Source organism: Tribolium madens, unplaced genomic scaffold, assembly GCF_015345945.1.
Source record: "Tribolium madens isolate multiple individuals breed KSU strain unplaced genomic scaffold, Tmad_KSU_1.1 Scaffold_11;HRSCAF=98;Tcas5.2_LG3b, whole genome shotgun sequence".
Taxonomy (NCBI): Eukaryota; Metazoa; Arthropoda; class Insecta; order Coleoptera; family Tenebrionidae; genus Tribolium; species Tribolium madens.
Genome location: NW_025400975.1, coordinates 8,466,567 through 8,482,012, shown reverse-complemented (window position 1 = coordinate 8,482,012; position 15,446 = coordinate 8,466,567). Strand labels below are relative to the sequence as shown.

The window sequence follows — 15,446 nt, the reverse complement described above, 5'->3', positions numbered from 1 at the left end:
TAAACTTTGACAAAATCGAATTTCGTTATACTAAGAGGAAACAAATCTAAATTTATCATTTTTAATCTGCATTTTTTTTGAATTTACTGAGAAAAAAATTGGCGAAATAGTCCCTTATGTAACAATTTTTCGTGGTTAATTGGAAAAATTAATTTAAATTCATTATTTTTGCCTGTTTTTCAAAGTTAAAACAGTTTTTTTATTGACAATCGGTGTGGTTTTTGCAAAATCTTGAATTTGATTGGTTGGACATATTTGTTAATTTATTGGTCATTTACAAGGGCCAATAATAATCATTTCGCATTCACGTAATTGCCACTAAGGTGAGAACAAACCGGTTTTTATTTCTTATTGGTCAAAATCCGACAAAAACCTAGCAACGATAAGTAACTCCACCCATTTAAAAAATCGTGAATAATTATTGAATTTTGAATCGAATTTTTACAACAAATCAGCGTTTAGTGTGAGTTATCTTACTTTAATTGGATCTAATTTTGCTATAATTATTGACACTATTTTTTTGTATTTTTCTTGCATTTTGCACGTTTTTTACCCACGCAGAAACTCAATTACTAAATTTTCTCAAAAACAAGTTGAAAAATCGAGAGATAGTTTTGTTTTTCTAAATGATATTTCACTCAACAAGGTAAAAAAATTGCTAAATGTGTCAAAAAGGACATTATTTCGTCCATTTCTAAGCGTTTTAGTATATTTTTGGCCACAAACAGAAGTATTTTCCAAATTTCGTTAAAAACAAAAACCAAAAATTCATCAAATTAGACCAAAACTAGTGTTATTTTTGCATTTTTATAGTGTTTAAGCAAATACATTTAAATTTTTGCTAAAACTGACTAAATAAATATCAAATTAGATTGGATTTGATATCATTTTATCGCTCGATTTAGTTCGTTTTTGAACCAGATTTTGCAGGATATTGTCAGAACATGCTTAAACACAACAAAAATAAGTGAGTGAAATTCTGACAAAATAATTTAGGTTGTTTTGGGTCAAAAATTGCATTAGTTTACAAAATTTTGTCAATAGAAGCCGAAAAATCAGCAAATAACTTCCAAATTGACATTATTTTTGACTATTTCGAACGGTTTGGCTAGTTTTTTAACCAAAAAGATGCCTCTTATCAAGTTTAAAAATCTCTGAATTAGATATAAAATCCATTTTTTTTAAAAAGGTCTAAATATTTTGAAAACGGAAAAACTCTCTCAAAATCACTTGAGTAATCCAAAAACGCAATAAAAACTTAACGAAGTTGCTATTCACTTCCAGTGCCGCCATCTTGAAAATATTTTCATTATGGCCATGAACAAAATTTTAGATAAATATGATTGTTGGAACTTATCTGGAACAGCCTGTAGATCGCCACTGAAATTCAATACAAGTAGATAGTCTGCTTAAATTTAGGTTATTTCTAAATTAAATTAGGATTAAATATTCTGTCACTAAATCTATGCGAGGGTGAGCATAACAATCCGCGGATAATTGAAGACAACCGGGACGTCGGCGCGGAAACCCCGCGATCACACAAGAGTGGTTGTTAAAAACTTAAGATAAAATGTCTCTGGTGACCGATTTAGGCGGTCTTAGGCTACTGCGCTTGGGGGTCGCATTGTAGGAGTCGTACGATGGAAGGATCGCTTTTCGCCCCCTCAATAAACTCCTCGAGGCTCAATTTGCCGTCCTTGTTTCGGTCCATCTGACGGAAGATTTTGTCGGTACGTTTCTCGGGGGTACTCTCATCTTCAGGCATCTTCATTACCGACCCCACCATTTTGTAGATTGCCTGCGAAATGAGCCAAATTGGGGTAACGATCGCGAGACTAGCATGATAAAATATTCGGTTCGTGCATGAAAAAAATTTTATGGTCTGAATTTAGAGCATTTGGTATGTTATTTCGATCGAAGGATTGCCAATATACGGGAATTTATTACAAAACAAAAACTCTTTTTTGCAAAAAATATTAAAACCATTTATTATTCGAATTGTTTGAATTAAATTAACCTGAAAACTATTACATCATGGCAAAAATGCAGTGTTACCAGATCTGGTCAAAAAACTTTTGAAAAAATTCTAATTTCTGATGATTTTTTAGAAACGCGATTGTAGTTCTAGCAGAAAATTAATGTAATTTAAAATAATTTTTATAAATCTAAATGTTTTTTGATTTGATTTTTTAATTATTGATTTGGTTTTAGTTTTTTATGTATGTTTGTGTTAATTAACAATAATGTAATTATTATTTTAACCAAAAAATCAAAATTTTATTGACCTCGTCTGACTTTTAAACGGAGCAACTTGGAATAAAAGGCACAAAAAATGGTGAACGTGGAATTGTGTATTATTCCAATTATTGTGACGTTACGAATGGCGGGATTACGCAATCCTGTTACAATGAAACTGTTACGAAATAGATTTTTTGTAAATCCTGTTGTTTTTAAGAGAATTATTACAATAATGGGTTGTAATAATTGTCTGAAGAAATTACTTATTTCGTGGTTCAAGGCAAAATTGAAATGTATGTATTGTTGAGTATTTTCGGGTGCCTAATAGACATTTAATAGTGCGCGATTTTTTAGATACGTGACTGTAGTTCTAGCAGAAAATTAATGTATTTTAAAATATTTTTTATATATCGAGTATTCGTCCAAATGTTAGTAAAATTACCTTTTTTAATTAGATTTTTTAATTATTGAAATAGTAAATTCAGTCAAAAATTATGACACTATTTTTTTGTATTGTTTTGGGCATTTTGCATGTTTTTTACCCACGCAGCAACTCAATTATTAAACAAGTTAAAAAAATTGCTAAAATGGGTCAAAAAGTACATTATTTTGTACATTTTTGAGCGTTTTAGTAGGTTTTTAGCCAGAAACAGAACTATTTTGTAAAATTTCGTTAAAAACAAACCGAAAATTAGTCAAAACTTGCTTAAACACAATGAAACTGTTACAAAATGATTTTTTTTGTGAACCCTGTTGTTATTGAAGGAATTATTACAATAACGAGTTGTAATAACTGTCCGAATAAATTACTTATTTCGTGGTTCAGTGCAAAATTGTGTTGAAATGTTTGTAATGTTGGGTATTTTCGGGTGCCTAATACACATTTAATAGTGCGCGATTTTTTAGAAACGTGACTATAGTTCTAGCAGAAAATTAATGTATTTCAAAACAATTTTTTTAAATCGAGAATTCGTCCAAATGTTAGTAAAATTACCGTTTTTAATTTGATTTTTTAATTATTGAAAAACCCAAACTAACTGAAAATAAGAAATAGTAAATTCAGTCAAAAATGATGATTCTATTTTTATTGTATTTTTTTGGACATTTTGCACGTTTTTACCCACGCAGAAACTCAATTACTAAATTTTCTCAAAAACAAGTTGAAAAATCGAGAGATAGTTTTGTTTTTCTAAATGATATTTCACACAACAATGTAAAAAAAGTGCTAAAATGGGTCAAAAAGTACATTTTTTTGTCCATTTCTGAGCGTTTTGGTATGTTTTTAGCCAGAAACAGAACTATTTTGCAAAATTTCGTTAAAAACAAACCGAAAATTTATTATATTAGGCCAAAACTAGTATTATTTTTGCATTTTTAAAGTGTTTCAGTACGTTTCTAAAATACATGCAAATTTTTGCTAAAACTGACTGAAAAAATATCAAATTAGATTGGATTTGATATCATTTTAGCGTATTTGGCTCATTTTTGGACCAGATTTTGCAGGATATTGTCAAAACATGCTTAAACACAACAAATTGATGTTATTTCGTTTGTTTCATTCGATTTAGCACATTTGAGTAAAATTTTGCCAAAAAAATAGAACAAAAAAAATATAAAATATGGACAAAAATGGTGTTAATTGCAAGATTTTGTTAAAACAAAAGAAAAAACCTCAAATTAAATCATTATTTTTGTCCTTTTCAAGTGTTTTAGCATGTTTTGCAAGTGAGAACGTTAATATCAAGTGACTGTAAATGATTGTCATTTTTTACATTGGTGCCAAATTTAACATTTTCGTCAAACTTTTATATATAACAAATTTAGAAAGATTATTAATAACTTAATGTTGCCAAAAAAAATTTTGTCACTCGGTATTTCGCAAAATTTAATTAAAAACTAGCCAAAAAAGTGTAGAATTAAACGAAATAAAATAGCCTTACTTATGTTTGTCTTTTTTGAGCAATTAAGCACTTTTTTGAGCAGATTTGCGAAATTTATGTAAAAACCGTGAATCTTAGACAATAATAAAAAAATTATCTTGTGAAAATAGTTTTGAGCTGGCAACACTGTGAAAATGTGATGTTTTTGGCCGGTAATGTAGGTCGCTAGTAAAAAGTGCTTTAAAACATTTTTTTAATTTAATTTTCATAATGTCAATGAAATAAATGAAATTTTGCGAAAGAAGTAGCAAATGCTCCATGAAAGCGAGTCTCTGCCTACGCACTCTACGCACAATGAATATTTATATGTGGCCTCACCGTGACTATTTCGAGCATCTCTTGTCGTGATATATAACCATTACCGTCTAGGTCGTACATTGAAAAGGCCCATTTGAGCTTTTGTTCTAGTTTACCCCGAGAGGTGACGGACAGAGCACATAGAAACTCCCGGAAATCGATGGTGCCATCTCCGTTTGCATCAAATGTACGAAATACATGTTCTGCAAACTTGCTAGCATCACCGTAAGGAAAAAAGTTACCGTAGATTTTTTTAAATTCGTCGACGGAAAGGTGGCCGCTAGGGCAGTCCTTGAGGAATCCTTTGTACCATTCTTGAATCTCAGCATCTACAAAAAACACTTAATTAAAGCTTGAGTGAAATATGAAAACATGAAACTTATTCATCAGTTAGTTGAAAAGGAAAATATTATTGTGGTTATTAAATAAGTAGAAGGTAAAAAGAGCTTAAAACGTTTCTCCTTTTCAAAATAGACTCTTTCTAATCATGTTAAAGAATTTGTACTTTAAGATTCAATTCCAGTTAATATTTCCAGTTTCCAGTACTTTTGTGATGAAAAGTTATAAAACTAAACTCATTTTACCGTAGAAAATCTATTTTTGTTATAAAACAACTTTTATTAAAGAAAACTCTTACTTAATAGTAAAAATTTGCTTTCTGTTTCTATCAAACTTATTTAATTATATGCAATACTCAATACACTTAAATAATTGGTATTTGAGAACAACAATCATAAAATTAAAAAATACAAAAATAAACAGAAAGCATAAAATTCTCATTTCTATCAATTAACGAATTCAAACTTTGTTGAAAAAAATAATTGTTATGTTATGATTTCTTTAAGTCATATTTTTGTTATACGTAATCTGAGTCGCAAAATAATTCTTGTATTTTATAAAAAAAATTAATTAGCCTTGGTTTTAAAGTAAAAAATAATTGTGACAAAATTTCGAAAGTTGGCCGTTTATTATTATTGTTTTTAAAATTGTATTAAAAAAAATTGGTTTTAGTTTTTTATGTATGTTTGTGTTAATTAACAATAATGTAATTGTTTTTTAAAAAAATCAAAATTTCATTGACGTCGTCTGACTTTTAAACGGAGCAACTTGGTATAAAAGGCACAAAAAAATGGTGAACATGGAACTGTGTATTATTATTATTATTATTGTGACGTTACGAATGGCGGGATTACACAATGAAACTGTTACGAAATAGGTTTTTTGTGACACCCGTTGTTTTTGAGAGAATTATTACAATAATGAGTTGTAATAATTGTCCGAATAAATTACTTATTTCGTGGTTCAGTGCGAAATTGTGTTGAAATGTTTGTATTGTCGGGTATTTTCGGGTGCCTAATAGACATTTAGTAGTACGCGATTTTTTAGAAACGTGACTGTAGTGCCAGCAGAAAATTAATATATTTTAAATAATTTTTATAAACCGAGTATTCGTCCAAATGTTAGTAAAATTACCTTTTTTAATTATTGATATAGTAAATTCAGTCAAAAATGATGACACTATTTTTTGGGCATTTTGCACGTTTTTTACCCAGGCACAAACTCAGTTACTAAATTAAAAAACAAAAACGAGTTAAAAAATTGAGAGATAGTTTTGTTTTTCTAAATGATATTTCACTCAACAAGGTAAAAAAATTGTTAAAATGGTCAAAAAGTACATTATTTTGTCCATTTCTAAGCGTTTTAGTATGTTTTTAGCCAGAAACATAACTATTTTGCAAAATTTCGTTAAAAACAAACCGAAAATTTATCAAATTAGGCCAAAACTAGTATTATTTTTGCATTTTTTAAATGTTTCAGCACGTATTACATTCAAATTTTTGCTAAAAGTGACTGAAAAATTACCAAATTAGATTGAAATTGATATCATTTTACTCGATTTAGTTCGTTTTTGAACCAGATTTTGCAGGATATTGTCAAAACACTGTTACGAAATGGGTTTTTTGTGAATCCTGTTGTTTTTGAGGGTTGAAAAAAATGTCCGAATAAATTACTATTTCGTGGTTTAGTGCAAAATTGTAATGTGTGTATTGTTGAGTATTTTCGGGTGCCTAATAGACATTTAGTAGTGCGCGTTTTTTTAGAAACGTGACTGTAGTTCTAGCAGAAAACTAATGTACCTATTTTAAAATAATTTTTAAAAATCGAGTATTCGTCCAAATGTTAGTAAAATTACCTTTTTTAATTTTTTAATTTTTTTTATTATTTTTTTATTATTGATATTGTAAATTCAGACAAAAATGATGATACTAATTTTTTTTGTATTTTTTTGGGAATTTTGCACGTTTTTTACCTACGCAGAAACTCAGTTACTAAATTTTCTCAAAATAAGTTAAAAAATCGAGAGATAGTTTTGTTTTTCTAAATGATATTTCACTCACGAGGTAAAAAATTTGCTAAAATGGGTCAAAAAGTACATTATTTTGTCCATTTCTAAGCCTTTTAGTATGTTTTTAGCCACAAACAGAACTATTATGCAAAATTTCGTTAAAAACTAACCGAAAATTTATCAAATTAGGCCAAAACTAGTGTTATTTTTGCAATTTTATAATGTTTCAGGACGTTTTTAAAATATATTCAAATTTTTGCTAAACTGACTGAAAAATTACCAAATTAGATTGAAATTGATATGATTTTACCGTGTCTCGCTCGATTTAGTTCGTTTCTGAATAAAACTTTGCAGAATATTGTCAAAACATGCTTAAATACAATGAAGCTATTACGAAATGGCTTTTGGTAAATCCTGTTGTTTTTGAAGAAATTATTAAAATAAAATAACGAGTTGTAATAATTGTCCGAATAAGTGGTTCAGTGCAAAATTGAAATGTATGTATTGTTGAGTATTTTCGGGTGCCTAACAGACATTTAGTAGTGCGCGATTTTTTACAAACGTGACTGTAGTTCTAGCAGAAAATTAATGTATTTTAAAATAATTTTTATAAATCGAGTATTCGTCCAAATGTTAGTAAAATTACCTTTTTAATTTGATTTTTTAATTATTCATATATATGTAGTAAATTCAGTCAAAAATGATGATACTATTATTTTTTTTATTTTTTTGAGCATTTTACACGTTTTTTTAGCCATGCAGAAACTCAATTTCTAAATGTTCTCAAAAACAAGTTAAAAAATCGAAATATAGTTTTGTTTTCCAAAATGATATTTCACTCAACAAAAAATTGCTAAAATGGGTCAAAAAGTACATTATTTTGTTATTTTAAAATACATTCGAATTTTTGCTAAAAGTGACTGAAAAATTATCAAATTAGATTGAAATTCATTTTAGCGTGTCTGGCTCGATTTAGTTCGTTTTTGTCAAAACACAATGAAACTGTTACAAAATGGGTTTTTTGTGAATCCTGTTGCTTTTGAGGGTTGTAATAATTCTCCGAATAAATTACTATTTCGTGGTTCAGTGCAAAATTGAAATGTATGTAGAGTTGAGTTTTTTCGGGTGCCTAATAGACATTCAAGTGCGCAATTTAAAAAGTTTCGTGTTTTTAGATGAAAAAAAAACTCACCTGAGAATTCTGTGTTCTGTTTAAGATCTTCCAAGACTTCAGGTTTCAGTTTGCTGTTCTGTTTCCCCATGGTTTGAGCCTGGCAGCCAGTCTCGTGAAGAGCTCAGTGCCGCTCCCTGTACCGAGTTAAGATCATCTCCCTTAAATCACACAAAATCCCACACACACACACACACTCACTCCCACACACACACACACACTTCTTGCACACCAAAAACAACAAATTCGCCAAATACGTATATTATTTAATTGTCATATTTGTGTTAAAAATTCAAAGAATATCTGCCATCAATAAGTGTTATTAATTCAATTTTACGTAGAGAGCTGCTCCTGGCTTCGTTATCATTACCCATCTACATAATATTATATGTCAAATGCAAGAAACTTAAATTTCTTGCATTCGTTACAAACTTACTTAGAGTAAACATCTAGAATAATATGTTGTTATGCCTATGTTACAATATGTGCAAGTAGAAAAATATTAATTAATAGATAATCAACTAACACTTTCACAAATATGCACTAAATGATGTATCACATTTGTTACTTATGCCATGATACGTTGTTTCAACATGAAGTAATAAGAAAACAAATCGAAAATAATCATTTCAGTGTGCATTTTATCAACTAGAAGGACAATTTTTCGCATACGAACTAATTTTTCAATGAAAAATTAGCTCTCACAAACACCAACTCTAGAAAATAAGCGCTGTTTAACCTAGGGAATGCAACTTTTTACAAATGCACTATTTCATGCACTTACACATTTGCTTGTACAAAAATTGGAAGAATCTTGTCATCAAATGTGCAAGCACTTTAATGGAGAGGAATGGTGAAAATTTCATACACTAGTGTGTGAGAGGATATTAGAGCAAGTGAATTTTTTATTCTACCTACAAACATTATTTTACGCTACTTTTCACTTTGATTGTTTATTACATCGACTAGAGGTTTCAGAAAATACTCCAAAATCTTTTATTAAAAAACTGTTCAGTCCCCAATTTCAATGTGATATGCACGGAAACCTTCAACTAATTAAGGAAAAATTACAACTCTCATTTAATCAGTTAAAAGTACGATCCATGGATGGAAAATACCCTTTCTTTAACTTTTCTTATTTTAATAGTTTGATATTAGTTTTCACTTTTAATTACTTTGATATGAACTAAAATTGTAGGCAGCATGTAGCTAAATAAAACAGGAATTTCAACAAGGCAGTGTAAAACTTGTGCCATTATGAAAATAAAATTGGTTTTTGAATTTCCCATGAAAATATCATTTCTAATATAAGTAAGTTTTTTGTGATACATCTTCAGTAGAAATATTACGACAAAGTCGTATTTTTTAACATTAGTGAAGTAAAGTTTATTAAAAGCCAGTCCCCATAGGAAGTACAACTTGTTTTTCATAAAAATGGTTGGGAATACAGGAGAGATTAAAAAAATGTTTGTCACAGTATGAAAATAAGTAAAATTAAAAAAGTGAAACTGATTTGAGATTTTTTTTAAAAAAGCCAAACAAGTTTCGTGTTTGTGGTGTTTAATTATCACTAAAATCATTAAATATTTGTTAATTATCAAATAGCCCATTTATGTAATCTATCAAAAATCCAAAAAAAAATGAAATTTCTAACAAGTACACAAAAAATTAAAATTTGGTGTTTCGATATTAGCACATCTACATTCAAGAATTATTTTTCTTTTCTAAAAACAATTTTGTATAATAATGGAAAAAAATCACCCGATTTAGCACCATTTTTTTTTTAAATAACGAACAAGTTATCCAAAAATGGAACGCCAATTACGCAAATTGTTTATCAATATTTTAAAATACTGAATTGTTAAAAAATAAAAAAACGACAACAAATTAAAAAATTTTTTTTTAAAAATATCAGTACCAGTTTTGATTAACGATTCCAAAACACCCTGTATTTCCATAAAATAATATTGGAGATCAAAAAATACTACAGTTGGTAAAATAATGTTTTATTAGGGTTTTTTTTTCTTTCCAATAATTGCAAAAAAAAACAGATTTAGCATTCATTGTTAATTATCCAGAATAATTTTTTAATTTGTTCTCAATAATATCAATTTCTTTCACTAAAAAACAACACACTTTGAAAAAAATACAAATCGAGTACAATGATAAATAAACAAAAAAATTTTTTGATAGGAAAATTAACTGTAAAAAACTGATGGTTTTTTGACTAAAATTAAGAATTTTTTTAATACAAAAAACGATATTGCAAATAAAAACAATTTTGTATAATAATGGAAAAGAAAAGAATCACCCGATTTAACACCTTGTATTTTTTTAGAAAAAAATATATTTAACTAACAATTATGCAAATTGTTTATCGAAATTTAATTTTGATTTGTTGAAAAAAAAACTATTGCATTTGTAGCCTTTAATAAATAAACAAACAAAAACTATTCACTTTTGAAAATAAATTAGTAGAAAAAACTCATTATTTTATAAAAATCATCAATACGTTTTTATTAACAATTCCAAAACACCCTGTATTTCCATAAAACAATATTGGAGATTAAGAAATATAAAATTTCATTAGGGTTTTTTTTATTCCACTAGCAGCAGTTTTGCAATAATTGCAAAAAAAAACTCCAGACTTAGCAGTCATTGTTGATTATCCAGAATAATAATTTTTTAATTTGCTCTCAATAATATCAATTTTTTTCATTAAAAAAACAACACAATTAAAAAAAAACTACAAATCGAATCAAGTACAAAAAATTTTTTTGATACGTACATTTGAAAATTAACTGTAATAAACTGATGGTTTTTTCACTAAAATTGATAGCTTTCAACTTTTTAGTACGAAAAAAAATGTATAATACAATGTTTGTTTTCTTATAAAAAAAATTGTAATGTTCCGATTTCTTAATTCGATATTAATTGTCATGTAAATTTGTCATGACATAAAAAGCAACCAAAACGATGAAAATTCGATAACACAGTCGTAAATAAAGTGAATAATAAATAAAGTGTAATTATTGCATTTTTTTTCATGTGCCGTTGGTGTTTTTAAAAATTGTGTGTGTAAAATTTTTTTACTTATGTAAATTTGTCAATTTCTTAATTTGCTCTCAATAATATCAACTTATTTCATTGAAAAAACAACACATTTTGAAAAATAGTCCAAAAAACACTATTTTTGCCACAAAATTTCAATTTTCTTTTAATGACTTTAACAGTTTTTCTATCATGTTTTTTCACTTATAATATCCCGAGCGCATTGATTGTTTCCAGAAATTTTTTCGAATCATTGTCAAAAACGTCATTAATGACACGTTTTTGCCAATCAAGTTCAAGTAAGTAAGTCTTAGTTTTTGATGTTTAAAATATAATTTTACTAAATATTTGAGGTTATTTTTGGTGGCAAAAAAATCCAGTTATTAATTTTCCGGAAAATTTCTGTATTGTTATGGTGTTTAGAAGAAAATTGAGTAATTTATGTGATTTAAAAACAAATACTTTTATAAATGGATAGATTACATAAAAATTCGCCAATGAGTTAACACTTTTTACAGTTTTTTTCGAGCAAATAAGTAACTCCATAAATTCGGATGGGCCACTACACAGGGAGAGTAACACTCATGATATGCTTAAAATGGTAAATACATCCATATTATAAACACCCATAAACCGACCTGTGCACCCGATTTGTCTAAGTTCTAAGTACATTTTTAATTACCAAATCGAACAATTAAAAAAATAACTTTCGAAATGTTGAGAGTAACCCAAACAAACCTCAAGCGGCATGCTCTTATTACGGATTAAAATCACGCAAACTGGTTTCTACGTAGAAAAATATGGCAGTTTCGAACTAAATCAATGAAATTATTCTCATGAGAAACACGAACGCGGTTGACGACAAACTTCGATCGCTACACACTACCTACCTACCTTGCAACGCACTAAAAACGTCTTCTTTACAAATAATTGACTTTAGATTTTTATCATTTAAGACTTGGTCTTTATCAGGGTGTTAGTACCAATAAGAAATCGATTGTCAGTCATTGTCAAAATCATGCAAATCAAACACCCTGTAATCAGTTTAGTTACTTGGTCGTATTTTTTAAAATTGTTCACCTCTTAATCCGTAATAAAACGATACCATAATCAGAGCTAAATCAACCGAAATGGGGCAATAAATGTGATCGATGTTAAAAACTCATGCACATTACTACAAATCTCGGATGGTTTCGATTCGAAAGTATATGAAAATGTACCCGTGATCTGACAAGAGTCTTCTTGTGATAAACGCAAACGGCTCTTTTCACGCTGCTGCACATTAAGGAGCTAACATTTTCGATAATTCTTCGTCCTGCAAGCATCCTTTGAGAAATTCATCTTGTGTCAATTGGCCGTCGTTGTTCTCGTCCATTTTTGCAAAGATGTTCTTTGCTCGCTCTTCGGCCGAATCGGCAGGGCGGTTCGACGAACAGGCCCCCAACATGTCGTAAATCGCCTGAAATAAACCAGTGATAATAATAAAATGGCTGTTAGTTATAATATAATGAAAATTATTTTTCCTCACTGAAAATTATTATTCTTATTTGAGATTTTGTAATTTTTAGTATTTTTACAGAAAATTACAGTTTTCAAAACTAATTACTCTACTGTTCCGTAGATGGCGTGACTATAGTCAGTTCCAAAATGTACCACTAGAAGAATTTGTCGCTTGTGTACAGCCGTTCAAAGAAGTTTTCAAACGAAAAAAAATTGAATTTTTTAGAAATACAGTAAAAAAAATTGTTTTTTTTTTTACAATTGGATGTTGTTACTGAATTAAAAAAGTATACACTCAGTAACACAGAGTTTTTATCTCATTTTTTCAATTCAATAGTTTTTATTTTTTATGAAAAAACGTATAATACGAATTGCATGAAAAAAATACAGTAAGGCAAGTAGATAATCTACGCCAAAAATAAATCAAAAAAATCTTCCGTACAGTTTTTTTTATAAAACATGGCCAAAAATAGTTTTTTTTTTAAAAGATGGACAAAAAATTTCAAATTAATATACAGGCTGTTCCGTCTAAACCCCACTTTAGAAGTATTGGAAGTTGGAATAATTGTATTTATTTAAAAATTGGTACATAGCCATAAACCATTAAGTCCTATTAAATGAAAATATTTTCAAGATGGCGGCACTTCCGGTTATACCGGAAGTCGGTCTCAACTTTCTTATTTTAAATGGAAAGGTATATTTTTTACTGCGTTTTTGGATTAATCGGGTTATTTTAAGAGAGTTTTTATCAGCTTTCCCTATACCTAAATTTAGCCGTTTTTGAAATATTTGGAGTTTTTCAAAAATTTTTGGATTTGCACCTTCCACTTTAAAAACCGGTAACTCTGCCATTTTTTAACATTTTAAATTCGTTTTTTAGCGTTTGAAAGAGAAAGCTTAGATCCTTTTTCTGGTGTTTTCAACTTTTGAAAAAAAAAAATAGCATATCCCAAAATTTTAAAGTTACTTTTGTAATAATTCAAATACTCATAACTTAATTTTTTCAATAAATAAAATACCCCAATTTTTATTTTACTAAATAGAAGAGAATTTAATTGTGCATTGATCTGTATTAACATTCCCTATACCTAAATTTAATAATTTTCAAGTTAAAAAAAATACAAATCAAATCAAGTGACACCCAGTGGTGTTTTTAACAAATTGTGTGAGTAAATTTTTTTAACTTATGTACATTTCTCGGTTGCAAGTTAAAGAACCAAAACAGTAAAACAGATATTAATTTTTTATTAGTTTTGAATAAAAAATCTACATTTATTAACTATTATGTTGACAAAAATCATGTTAGGTCACGTCTAATTGCAAGGGTCTAATTTAGTTCCGTTATTGTTTATAATTTTTTATAATGATGTTATAAAGGATATGAAAAATTGTAAATTTTGTAAAATTGTAATAGTTTTAAAACGAAATTTGACAAGTTTAAAATCAACGCCATTTTCATTTTATTAGTTAAATCGAAAAATTTACAAGAGACAAAAAAGTTTCTAAATTGAATGGGCTTTCAAATTCTAACGCCAAACTGATTTCTGTTACATATTAAAACTATTAATACCTCGTAGTCCCCTAATTAAGTGTTGTTAAAGATAAAAAATGTAAAAATACATGCATAACAGTATTAATGGCTTAGAGCTAGATAGCTATTTTCCTTCATATTTTTTTAATTCATGCTAATTCTTAAAACAACTGACAAATTTGATCAGAATGACACAAAATCGTCCAATTCACAGTAAAACTAGATACCACAAAAATTGTTTTGTATAAATATCTGTGAAATGACAGAATGGATCACTAAACATGCGATACCAAATGTGTTGTCAACGAAAAACACGACAAAAACGAGTTTAGATCCCAACTAGCGTCAATATTTTTTTTTTAGAAAACGCTATAAATGCTCTCCAAGTTCAAAAACATCAACAATGGATGATCTAGACATTTGCGTGTTTCAAGAACATAAAGATAAGCCTGTTGGGAGAATATTCAAATAACGGCAAGACTTTAAAAATGTACTACATGTGTTGCAGAAAGAAACTGAGAAACTCATGTTGTAGGAGATGTGAAGCTATAAAATATAAGTGCGCCGTTTAATATAACGGCTTACTTGTTTCCTTGGTCTAAAACTTTTTTCCAAACACTTACCAAATTAAACTCAGCTAATTACAAAATCTAGGTAACCATAACATGTTTTAAATAGCTCCCAATGCAATAAACAAATAACAACGTAAACTCATTCAAAAATAAATCAAGGTGTAAATACAATTCTCTTTAATTATTTTCTGAAGGAAAAGTTAAATCTGTAGTAGTAATGAAGTTAGTCCATTACTTGCAAAATTTAATCTTTTAAAAATAAGTTGAACAAGATATTTCTTCTATTCAAAATACAGTATGATGAAAAAAAGGCGCCCGTGTTAACCCACACGTTATAAGTGATCTTTTATTAAAGACGAATTCGAAGACCAAAATTGGATTTGTGCTCTTATCAGTAAGATATAGACTTTCCTTTTTAGAAAAGAGAAATCTATATAATTAACAGTTTTAAAATAATTTCATTTTTAAAGTCTAGATTTTGATACAGTTGACGGTGTCCTTAAAAAAATGTGTAAAAAGTCTATTGAAATAAACTTTATTGAAGATGTTAGGATATCATTTCTTGGCTCCAAAGAAAATTTATCAATGTTGCAACATTGCAAATATCCTAGGATACAGAAAATGTCCAAGTAATATTCAATTATTGGAAACGGTAGCAACAATTTTCAATGTTGTTTGTTCTGAGAAATTTGAACGAAAAAAGTCAAAAGTCAAAGATTAAAAAAATTAATTGAAATCATTAGATACCTTGGTCGTATCGTTTTGCAATAATAAAATTATGTAAACTTTACAATTTTTT

At 28.3% G+C, this 15,446-nt stretch overlaps 2 protein-coding genes across 3 annotated transcripts in view; both read right to left on the bottom strand.

The window, feature by feature from the left end:
* Positions 1-172: 172 nt before the first annotated feature.
* Positions 173-15,446, bottom strand: part of LOC123007895 (neurocalcin homolog) — a 56,110-nt gene continuing 40,836 nt past the window's right edge. The window contains exons 2-4 of the mRNA XM_044403400.1: positions 8,015-8,130; positions 4,497-4,804; positions 173-1,798 (exon numbers count right to left, since the gene is read on the bottom strand). Coding sequence (XP_044259335.1) covers positions 1,604-1,798; positions 4,497-4,804; positions 8,015-8,084 — 573 coding nt within the window. The 5' untranslated portion in view covers positions 8,085-8,130 and the 3' untranslated portion in view covers positions 173-1,603. The remainder of the gene's footprint in view (positions 1,799-4,496; positions 4,805-8,014; positions 8,131-15,446) is intronic.
* Positions 10,148-15,446, bottom strand: part of LOC123007904 (neuronal calcium sensor 2) — a 45,936-nt gene continuing 40,637 nt past the window's right edge. The window contains exon 5 of one of the 2 annotated variants that reach the window (XM_044403420.1): positions 10,148-12,503. In XM_044403420.1, the coding sequence (XP_044259355.1) occupies positions 12,327-12,503 (177 nt within the window). In that variant the 3' untranslated portion in view covers positions 10,148-12,326. The remainder of the gene's footprint in view (positions 12,504-15,446) is intronic. The other variant, XM_044403411.1, reaches the window with a different exon arrangement.